Source organism: Drosophila biarmipes, unplaced genomic scaffold (assembly GCF_025231255.1).
Source record: "Drosophila biarmipes strain raj3 unplaced genomic scaffold, RU_DBia_V1.1 ptg000018l, whole genome shotgun sequence".
Lineage (NCBI taxonomy): Eukaryota > Metazoa > Arthropoda > Insecta > Diptera > Drosophilidae > Drosophila > Drosophila biarmipes.
This window is the reverse complement of record NW_026114536.1, coordinates 293,326-305,827: the sequence shown is the minus strand read 5'-3', so window position 1 is coordinate 305,827 and position 12,502 is coordinate 293,326. Positions and strand designations below refer to the sequence as shown.

The window sequence follows — 12,502 nt, the reverse complement described above, 5'->3', positions numbered from 1 at the left end:
AAAAAAAAATTGGCTACTTTGTAATTGTAAAATCAAAATTATAAACAAAAATTTAATAGCGTTACCTAGTAAATTATGTACAGAAATAGTGTTTGAAATTTAAAAAGGGTCGGTGTAGTAGTTTTGAAGTTATGATGGGCATCGACTTTAAAAACATGAGTCCAGTGTAAATCGAAAATCCGGAAGAAATAAAAATACTCATAACTCCGACAATTTAGCTTTTATTGACTTCAAATTTGACACAAAATTCTTCAAATATTATGCATTTAATTTAAAAAATAAAAGAAACAAATGAAAAAAAAAATTTTTAATATCTTGCACTAAAAGTTGTGCCTTTAAAAAAACTGATCAAATGGAATGTCATTAGTATAAGGACCGTTTGCAACTAGAAATGTCATAAAAAAGTTAAAGTAAATGAGAATGGGATCATATTTTTATAGTTAAATCCCTTAGAGTATGTACATCAGTTAGTTGCAACTTGTAGCTGTTGATTCTGATTCGTTTGAGTCAGAGTTGATAGATCTTAATTGGCTACGTGTATATTTAGGTTCTATTATTGTATGATCCATTAAAGCTAAGTTCGTTAAATGGATCGTTCTTTGTCTTGACAAAGACCTTATTCTGCCGTTCGCTGTCTTCTCTATCGAGTTGTGTTTTTCAACTGGATTTTATCATTAATTTCAAAATAGTTTTTATTTTCGTATTACATAAGGTTTTTTGTTTGAGTAAACCTGAGCACTCACGCGGTGACGGCCAGCATCGCACCGAGACACTTCGCGTCTCCTCAACAGCATTTTTTATTCTGGTCCTGCTGAGCAATTTTTTGGTGCCCACATTCTCCCTGTTAAAAGGTAGCTTCAATTAAGGCGTGATGTTGGTTAGCCTTGTCCAAATTGTACAGTAAGCATACAATCCTAACCGCACCTTTTTTCGGCATTGATGTGTGGACAGAAATGTTGCTCTTGATGAAATTGGGCATATGGCATGTCATTAGTATATGGGCCGTTTGCAATTAAAAATGTTACCATATATTAATGAGATTGGAATCACATTTTAATGGTATGTATGTATGTACATCAGTTAGTTGCAAAACACCATTACTTGTAACGGTTGATTCTGGTTCGATTGGGTCAGTTTTGATAAATCTTGATTGCCTACATGTATATTCAGACTCTGTAATTTATGTTCCATAAAGTTAAGTTCGTTGAATGGATATTTCTTTGTCAAAACAGAACTTAGTCCACCGTTCGCTATCTTCTCTATCGAGTTGTTTTTTAACCACCGGATTTTCATATTTCATTTCAATATATGTTTTATTTTCGTATTACAGAAGGTTTCTTCTTTGAGTAAATCTGTGAGTACATAACAAAGCCTAGAAAAATATTAGGTTCTAGTCTAGGAAGTTAACGGGTCAAAAGGCAGGGATAGAGACCAGCCCTTAAATTAAGGGTAATGGGTCCGGGTTGCCGAATGTGAGGATCTTTGAACAGCAGTTCCCCGGCAATATTAAGATCGTTTTCAATGGGTAATGATGGCCGATTTGTAATTACATTAGATATACCTCCATTAGTGTTTCAAAAACTGGTGTACATGAATAGAGCTTTTGCTATTTTTCCTCCGCTTCCAGGTATTTCAATCAGTAACAACATTTCATTATCTCCTTGCGATAAGTTACAACCGGCTGGTCCCTATAATAATACCTTTACAGAATATCCACAATCTCCTTATGCGCTGTAGACAAGTCATGCACATTCTTAAAGAATAGCTTTGCCTACATGTATATTCAGGCTCTTTTATTTTGTGATCCATAAAGTTAAGTTCGTTGAAAGGATCTTTCCTTGTCAGGACAGATCTTAGTCTGCTGTTCGCTATCTTCTCTATCGAGTTGTTTTTCAACCACCGGATTTTTATATTTCATTTAGATAGATAGATAGATATGTTTTCTCCTTGTGATAAGATTCAATCTATTACTGCGCGACGTGTTTGTAATTGACCGGCTGGTCCCTACAATAATAAGTTTACAGAATATCACAATATTCCTTATGCGCTGTAGACAAGTCACGCACATACTTAAGAAATAGCTTTGTGCCGTGTTTTGGGCTCCATTTCCTAAAAACGGCTACCGTCCCAAAAATTATATTTTAGGTAACAAATCTTGCAGATCTATATGTTGTGAACTGAGTAATGTCTGAGCGTTGGCTCCTTGTTTGTCGTCGTGGACAAGTAATTAGGGTGGTCTGATAAGAACTAAGCGTCAAAAACGAAAAACGAAAATTTTGGAAATGTGGCGATTTGTTTTTCAACATAATCTCCTTTTAGCGAGATACACTTGACCCAGCGATGCTCAAACTTATTTAACCCGTCTGAAAAATACGTTTTCTCGAGGTCTGCAAAGTAGGCCTCTCTGGCGGCGACGACCTCATTCGACGCAAATTTCTGTCCAGCGAGAGACTTTTTCAAGTTTGGAAACAAAAAGAAGTAACACGCAGCCAAATCTGGAGAATATGGTGAATGGGGTAGCAGTTCGTAGCAAAATTCGTTAAATTGGATGGGGCCGTATTTTCTGCAATTCGGCGGCGAATAGGCGACCGTTTTGCCCTTCTCCAGGTAGTCGATGTAGATCAAACCTTGTGAATCCCAAAAAACTGTGGCCATCACCTTTTCGGCCGATAGTCTTCGCCTTCTTCGGAGCAGGTTGGCCTGGTGAAGTCCACTGTTCCTTGGTCTCTGGTGTGATCAATGGATCCATGTTTCGTCGACGGTCACGATACGACTCAGAAACTTCTTCGGATTGCGCTTAAACAGCGCAAACACTGGTTTGAAGAGGTCTCACGGTACGCGACACCCATCGCGCCGACAGCTTTCTCATGCCCAAGATTTCATGCAGGGTATAATCCACGCGGTCTTCTGACATGCCTACTGTCTCACCTATCTCGTGTATCTTCAACCGGCGGTCTGCCAATACGAGATCGTGGATTTTTGTCACCTTTTTCCTCCGTAGTAGCCGTTTTCGGGGCACTTGGGCGTGGCTCATCAAAAACCGAGGTGCGACCACGTTGAAGTTCGTTAAACCAATTTTTAACGGTCGCCATCGAAGGAGAAGAGTCGCCGTACACAGCATCCAAGCGTTCTTTGATTTCGGTGCGCAATTTCCCCTTTCCAAAAACAAGAATCGAATCACAGACCGATATGGCTCTATTTCCTTTCTTCTAAAATCCGCACACACGTCCGACTCCACAAGCAGTCAAAACAAAACCACGAGTCTGATTCGTCTGAAATTTCGACAGTAGTTGTCTACAAGAATGTACTAAACGATAATACATTTCTCTTGCGATAGTGACGCTCGGGCGGTGAGACTTAGTACTTATCGGACTGCCCTCGTATGAACTTAGACATATTACAAGCCACTCTCGTCAATGTCATTGAACCTTGTTTTAAATAAAATTAGATTAGTGCCTTGCTCTATTACTTCAAGCCTGTCCTTTTGCAAATAAATAAAATAAAGGTGTGATTTTATAAATAAGAGAAAATTCCCCAAAAACACTAGAACGAACGAAATTAGAAAAAAAAAAAAATTCTTTGTTTTTTTCATAATGACCTTTTTATATGGTAAATCAAATTGAAAATAATATATGTCATTAAACGCATTTAAAGTTTTTAAGCTCCATTTGTATTGTGTATTAAATATAGGACTTGTAAAGCGCTAAGTGTTCCTGGTTTTCGGCAATTTTAATCCTTTAGATCGAAGATAGCGTATAATAAACGGTATGGCACCCAATGTGATGCTAATTCTTGCCGGGGCAAATACTTTATGAACGGCGTAGGCCACAACAAACGTGCTTCCTGTTGCCACCTTCTCCGCAACCGTGGGTGACGCGATTCCAAGAAAATCCATAACAGGAACCAAGTTTATTCCACTGCAAAATAACGTAATTATTAGAAACTTGTATTAGTTGCAGTAGTTAGTTAATCGATGTTAAAAAATATTATAACAATGGAAAACATTAAGCAAACGATGGTACTTTGTTTCAGTAATAATTCTTTTGATTATTAGTTTCCTTAAGCATACGAGAGGTTTGTAAGATGGAAACCGAAAGAAAGTCACCCAGTAGCACTAATCCTATAGTGCCGCCCCAAGCAGAACAAATTTGCGCTGCGAGAAGCTCAAGAATCTACATGCCCAATCTCAACGTCCTATCTTTTAGTTAACAATATCAGTTCATATGGACATACAGACAGGCGGCCATGGCTAGATCGACTCGGCTAGTGATACTGATCAAGAATATATATTCTTCAAATCTTATATAGCCTTTTACTCTACGAGTAACGGGGATAAATATTATAGTGTTCAGATTTTTGTGTATAATTAAATTCGTAGTTCTGAAAAGTTGAAATATTCTATACCCCAGAGTAAAAAAAATTTAAATAACAAACGATAAATCAACATTTTTTTAAAAATTGTTATTTCATTATTTTCCTGACCGTTTCTTTGACAACAAGATGTAAGAGTCGTCCGATTTTTAATTTTAATTTAATTCAAAATTCTTAAAAATACAATTATGTCAAATAACACCAGAGCTATAATTTTTTTTATATAATTTTCCCAAAAACTCAGATTTTGATAAAATTAAATTAAAAGTTATATGTTAAAAAACATAAAGGATACAATTTTTAAATTATGTTTTTCTCGGCATAGATTTCTTATACAGCAGCAAAGCAACGCTTCAATATGGAGGCCGGGTCCTTACCATGCGGCCCCCCACCAGGACCAGATCTGTGGCGCCCCGTGAAATGAACCCAGGCCTAGCACGGACGCAGCCAGAGCGAAAGAAGAACCACGACAAAGCCGCCCCACGAACGCGGACAGAGCAGCAGGAGAACTACGGCGAAACAACCTCACGGGCGCAACCCCAACACTGACAAGACACGGCTCCACAAGTACGCCAAGAAAACAATCGACAAATCGCTCCTAGGGCACTTACAGAGAACCGCAAGCGCACAAACCCACGGGTACCACCCGGTAACCACAGGGCGCGTCGAAATCGCGGGAGCTCGGCAGTTCCGATCAGTGACGCAGAATTGGGAGCAACCGCGACCTGGGCCACTACGTCACCCACTTCTGACGTATCAGCCGTCCAGCGGAACTCTTTTAGCCGCGCAGCAAGGAGAGTTCGGCTTCAGGAGTCAAGTCATCCGGAAACAACGGCGACCATTAGCGCTCCATTGGGCGGAATCGCCAGCGCCGAATTTGCCACGGGTATTGCGCACAGCTCCGATTACCACACCGAGGAACACTCAGAACCATGGATAGGGGAGTTCCTTAAGCGGGAATTATCCCGATTTAGAACCCTCATAGGAGTTTAGCATACTATCATTATGCGAACCGACCGACCGATCAAACAGAGGTACCACCCGAGGAATCCGGCTATGAGAGCGGTCATCGACAAGCAGGTAGACGAGCTGCTTCGCGACAGGCCTATCGACCCATCGAATAGCCCCCCCAGTGCGCCGACAGTTATAGTTGCGAAGCGAGAATCAACCACATATTGGAGTGGCTGCGCAGCACCCGATATATATCCACGCTGGGCCTTAAGAATGGGTACTGAAAGATTCCAGTATCGCAAACCAGCCGTGAGTACACCGCGTTCACAGTTCCAGGCCGGGGTTTGTTTCACTAGAAGGTTATGCCTTTTGGCCTACGTTTGGCACCGGCAACCTTTCAGCGGGCCCTGAATACTGTCATCGGCCCGGACATGGATCCGCGTGCTTTCGCATACTTAGACGATATCATCGTAATCGGGGCCACACGCAAGAGAAGCTAGTCTACGGTTGAATCGAGACAAGTGCCAGTTTTTCCAGCTAAGCTTGAGGTACCTAGGTCACGTTATGAGCGAAGCCGGGATACAAACCGACCCTGATAAGGTCGCAGCCATCCGGGAACTTCCTGGTACCGTCGCTTCCTTTCCAACTTTGCGGACGTAGTCGAGCCGATGACATCTCTACTCAAGAAGGATTGGAAATGGGAGTGGACAAAGAAGCAGGAGGGGGCCTTTCAAGGATTGAAGACCCTGCTGACCGAAGCTCCGATCTTAGCATGTCCAGACCTCAAAGCGAAGTTTGTGCAAACCAACGCGAGTGAATATAGTATAGGGGCAGTACTTACCCAATCCAACAACTGGCGTCACGGCGGAGTGCAACTATTCCGTGACGGAGAAGAAGTGCCCGGCGATCGTGTGGGCCGTCCGGAAGATGCGTTGCTACGTCGCTAAAGTGGCTGAATTCGATTGACAACCCCAAAGGCAGGATCGCTCGGTGGGCATTGGAGCTGCAACATTTCCAGTAGAATATCAAACTATAACCCAACCAAGTAGATAAACAAAATGCTACGACGAATGCTGGAGGAGCCCGGCAAGTTTCCAGACTTTCGAAAGAAGAACGGACAACTTTATCGGCGCAGTGGCCTGCGCCCAGGAGGAGGAAGAACGCACGCCTTAGAAACTATGCGCCACGTCAGAATCCCACGGAACGGGCGAATCGAGCCGTGAAGACGATAATAGCACAGTGCCTCGGAGACGCACCGCAGAACACATGGCCGTAAAGAGCAGCGTGTCGCAAGACACGGGATTTGGCCAGGCTTTTCTCGTTCAGGACCGGGAGCCACGTCTATCCAACTCTTTGTATTTCGAAGATACGCAGGGGAGAGGAACTGCGCAGGTCCCACCTACAGAGAGGAGTGAGCAGCTCAATAAAATCTTCAGGGTCGCCCGGGAAAACGCGGAACGAGCCACAGCGAAGTAGACAGACTCTATATTCTGCAGCGGGAGTGCAAACCATAGTAGGATCGCTGATACGTCGCCACGCCTTGTCAAACGCCGCCGAGGGTTTTGCCGACAAAATGGCCGCAAAATACAACCGTACCGAGTCATAAAATTCCCGTCCCCGAATATCGTCCGGTTACAGATTCCCGGTAGCCGACGCCGTCGCACCGCCACTTTAAACAACCTGAAACCATACCACCAGGATGAGGACGACAACGACCACGACAGGGACCATGATTAAGAACGAATCGGCGAAACCGCGAACGACCAGGATGACCACCACTGTCGTGCCCTGGCCAAGAAGAACGGGGCCACTTGCTGATAAGAGCATTTGTCCAACCTCCCCACCCCCCACTGGGGGAGAAACATACCCGATCGGATCTCCTCGTCCCGGGCACAATAACCGGAAATCCAGCATCCGCCAAAAAAAAACCTCGGACGACCGAGGAATACAGGAAACGAGGTTGGGAGCCGCTCGCCGCACGACCAGCACCCAGAAAATTCTCACGTTTTACATTCCGGTAATCAAGAGTCCATTTCAAGATACACCAGAGGAGAGTTTGATAACGCCACGACCGACTTCGAACCGTAAACGTAGTCAACTGCATGGTCGACGATCCAACAACGCGCGACGATCCTTGGAGACAAAGCTAAGGCAACCACCGGCCGGCCTTGACGACGCACCGTCATAGGACGATCACTGTTCGTCCCGATCGCTGCCGGGGTTGTATCTTGGTCACCTCCAAACACGGTCGCTACACACACGCACAGCGAAGAACCATCGACCGCCCCCGCACAACCCGCATCCACAGCGAAGCTCCACTGGCGGTAATCTTGTCCTCGACGCCGCTGATAGCGATCGTCGCCAGACCTAAGCGTTCGCCTCCAATTAGACCTTTCTGGTGCGAGGACAAGATGGGAGCACTGCTGGAAGACGATGAAGTGCCCATCACCCTACAATTCGGGGCTACCCGCATTTAGGCGACGCCTTCACGGCCACCGTGGGAGTCGCTGACTTCGCCACGTCGTGACAATGAAGATTCGGTACCGAACCCGGTTCACTGAACCGACAGCGGACCTTAAGGTGCGACGGACGAGAACATCTCGGAAGGGGATGTCGTCGAGGTAAGCTCCGGGGACGACGACTCGAGACAGCCCGCCGAGGATGCCATCCTCATCTCAGACGAGGAGAGGCTACGTGACGAAAACGACCTCCCACCGTTCAGGTTCGAGACACCGCCACCGACGTATGAAGAGTTATTCGGACCAAAGTCGTCCCCATCTTCGACACCGTCATCAGCCACTGCGCCGTTCCCGGGACCACCGCCGCTGTCCTCGGTAGCAGAGGCACACCGATGGCCGGAGCAGCCATAGTTGTTGCCAACTTCGAGGACAATCCAACCTCCGTATCTACCAACACCGCCCAAACCCCAGAAATCACCACAGGCTCCAGCCGGAACCATCGCCGTTATGCCCGGCACTACAAACACATCCACTGCCGGAGCAATCAAACCCAGGACATGCAACGAAGGCAACCCCATGGTCGTCGAAATTACCGGGACCGAATCATCCGTGCCACCCGAAAACCACCTGATCATCGATCGCGGCCAGGCCGGAAGCCCAGTGTGGCATGCACATATCGCAAGCACTGTGAGCTCTTAGCTCACATTATGTCCAGTATATACTTCTTATACACCAAAAAACATGATTACTTGAGGCCGAAAACACGATTTATATACCAAAGGCACCGCTGCTACCTAAGACAGCACCGGCCTAGGCTTAATTATACTCAAGACCAAATCATTTAAATTAAGTGTCGGGAGCGATAACAACAATTGCTCCTGACAAAATATTAAACTCAACTCATTTTTTATATATAAAACTACATGGCGACTGTGACTTTGGTCCAACTGGATCTAGACCTGAACTTGGCGCAGCAGACACTGGAACCAACGGCAACAAAGACCACAGCGGCAACAACAAATGCAGATAAAAAAAAAACAAAAAGGAAGAGCTACTGAAGCTGCTGAACAGCGGCAAAGCAAAAAGTTGGGACAACTCGGTAAAACTACATGCCGAAGTTAAAGACATGATAAATTTGTAACAGTACATGCAAATCAAATCACAGCCAAAATAAAAATCTTGCCAAAACTAAACAAAAACTGCCTCCACCAGAAAAAATTGAGATTCCAAAGCTGAAAAAAGAAATGCCCGAATGGGTGCGAGGGACCATTGTATTCACCCCATGGCGAGTACACCTGCCCCACCAAGGAAGTTACAGCCTGTGTAGCCAGCACCGGCACCGTCGGGTGCACCAAGCCAAGAAAGAGCACATAATTTTTTTTCTGTTGAAACATTTTTTGTTTTTCATTGCACTGCGATGCATATTTTTTCACTAATTATGTAAAAAAAAATTTAAAAATTGATCGATATAAAAGTTGCCCGATTAGATTATGACCTGAAAATCATACACCATTATAGGCAGGAACTTATATGTAAAATACAATAATAATAATAATTGGTCCAATCAGTCAAATATAAGTAATTTAAATCAAACTAGACGTTACTGAATCACATTAACAACACTTACGAATCGATTAAAAACTATAAAATATTTGACAGACCAAGATACATATTAAGAATACCAATCTCAAGGATAAGTTTAATAGACACAAGTCAGGTTATGACCATTATAACAACGCTTATGATAATAATTACCATTATTATGAATGCCAATTTACTGTTTAAAATCTAAAAAACACACAATAGGAGTATAAAGAAAAAATAAAAAAGCAAGGCGAATGATCTCGATAAGATATAAGTCATAAAACAAGTACAATTGTTAGGAAAAGACTAAAAAAATAAAATAAACAAAATGTGCTTTCTATATATATATATATATATATACATATACAGATGTAATTTAATAACTAAAAGCCTGATGATAACAGAAGTAGGCGGTAATTATTACATATGGATTGGGAACAAATACATTCCATCCTACAAGACATTAAAACCAAATTTGAAAAGTCATATAAATGTCTCGCCCAGAATAGAAATATTCTTACTGACACGATGAGTAAACATGCAAATATACTAGTAAAGTGCTTTAATAATGCAAGAACATTAATAAACAATAATAGGGAACAACTTTATCAATTGCACTGGTTATTGGTATCAAATTATTGGTCAGATTTCGATAAAATTTAGTATCAGTTTAAAGGAGGTAAAATTTAGATATATCCATCCTGACAATCTTAAACACCCCTTTGACAGTTAAAATTAATTCAATAGACCAAGTGGACACAGACCTAATAGAAGGCGAATTGAAAAATAATACTGACCAAGTCTTTAAAGAAAACGATTTACAAGCCCTAACCATACCAGAACATATGAAAATCATAATTGGTCAGAATATGACTCGACGTCTACTGTTGAACATAAAATAGTAATTATGGAGCAAATGTAAAGGGTAAGACAATTGACAGCATTTCCGCAGGATTGTTAAATCTTAGACAGAGAAACAAGACACCTAACGTATATACACAAGAAATAAAGAAATTTCCTAAGTCCTTAGAGGAAGCCTATGTAGAACAAGAATATACCCCGGTACAAGCTAAATCATTAAGTACCAAACAGGCCTTATCAGCAATGAAGAGAAATTGTTTAAACAAGGATGTTTAGACAGTTTTGCGTTGTCGTCCATTTTGTTAAATGTTAAATATGGGTGAAACAATAGCTGCATTCATGGAAACATCAAATGAAATAGTCAAAGAGTCTAATTCTATTATGTATTATAAAATTACTCACCCCGTGGTGGAAACCGTGGCCGTGGTAGTTAAATGCGCTGTGGTAATTGTTATTATGACTATAACACAGGCGGCCAAGGGTACAATAATAATTATAATCAGTACAACAATATCAGCTCTAAAGGCGGCTCGAACAGAGGCAACTCAAATAGAGGTCACAGACCCAACAACCAAGTACGAGTTACATAAAGTAATCTGGAAAACGCTCAAGACCCCTTAAGCACTTGAACGTAAATATGTAAATCTAAGTCTTAGTAGCTTAATAAAAATACAAAAACAAAAAAACAACAAACCATTAAAATTACTAGTAGATATCAATTTTAAAAGATTATAGCCTATGCTCTGAGATTAATCAAAATTTCAAAACAAATATAACAGGAATACAATCAATTGGACTAGCCACAATTGATTTACTCTTCGATTATTTCAAATTCAGTCATGACTTCCAAATAGCCCATAAAGACTTTCCTGTATCATGTACCGGAATTCTAGGACAAGACTTCTTTCGAAACTTCAGTTGCATAATAGATTAACACAATGATGAGCTGACAACCACAATCACTTAAATACTAAATACATTTTCCCAATTTTACATAATGAAATCGAAAACTCAATACTCCTACCAGCAAGTTCAGAGGTAATGAGAAAAATTACACTTCAGACAAGCGAAGATACTGTATCCTGGAATATTAATAGCTTACAGCATCGTACAAAATAATAGTACAATAATTCGTATTTGAAATACAACAGAAAAAAATATAAATATCATAAATCCAATTAATAAATTCGAATCAATAGATAATTAAAAAAAATAAAATCATTAAGTAATAACAATAATAATAAAACAAAAGCAGTTCTAAACAAATTACAATTCCCAGACCATGTAACAACAGAACTTATTGACACGTTTGGAATAGAATCCGAAGCATTTTCATGCAACAAGTATACATAAAAACTAAAGAAATGCAGAAACAGAAAAACCAGAAATAAATAGGTCATAACATTAATAAAATATGCTATCGTCGTGCCATCTATATCTGAATATTATAGCCCACATCTATTAGTCCCTTTGAAATCACTCCCAAATTCAAGAGAGAAAAAATGGTGTCTAGTAGTGGATTATCGGCAAATAAATAAACAACTTTTGGCAGATAAATATCCATTACCTAGAGTAGAAGAAATACTAGATCAATTAGAAAGAGCGAAATATTTTTCGGGCTTAGACCTTATATCTGGATTCAATCAAATAGAACAATATAATAAATCTAGAAATATAACATCATTTTCTACGAGCTCTGGCTCATACCGCTTCACACTATTACCCTATGGCTTAAAAGTAGCCCCAAATTCATTTATGAGAATGATGTAACATGATTTTCCGGTCAGAACCATCGCAAGCATTTTTGTACAAGTATGATTTAGTAGTTATTGGCTGTTCCAAATCTTACAATCGAATCTAAACACATCCTTAAATTAAACCCAGTGAAATGTTCATTCTTCATATATGTTTAAAAATCGAACAAGTATATTTGAAATTTATAGTCGCTTTCGTCGCTTCTTGTGACTATTATAGAAGATTCATATATAATTTCGCACAATACTCATATCATTTAACAAAGACTGGTGCAAGAAAAATGTCCAATTTAAATGGACTAAGCAATGTTAAGATTCATTCAATTATCTTAAAAAACATTATTGAAGCCAACATTATTGCAATACCCTGATTTTAGCAAAGAATTTTGAATTTTAAAGAAATAAAAGTAAAAATGCATGTGGTGCATTACAATTACAAGACTGCAACGGTGCGTAATTACCAATTGCATATGCATCGAGAGCTTTCACACTAGGGGATAGCAATAAATCGACTACAGAACA

At 41.0% G+C, this 12,502-nt stretch overlaps 1 protein-coding gene across 1 annotated transcript in view; it reads right to left on the bottom strand.

Moving 5' to 3' along the window:
* Positions 1-205: 205 nt before the first annotated feature.
* LOC108032861 (uncharacterized) overlaps positions 206-12,502 on the bottom strand; it is a 58,374-nt gene continuing 46,077 nt past the window's right edge. The window contains exon 4 of the mRNA XM_044092617.2: positions 206-3,917. Coding sequence (XP_043948552.2) covers positions 3,704-3,917 — 214 coding nt within the window. The 3' untranslated portion in view covers positions 206-3,703. The remainder of the gene's footprint in view (positions 3,918-12,502) is intronic.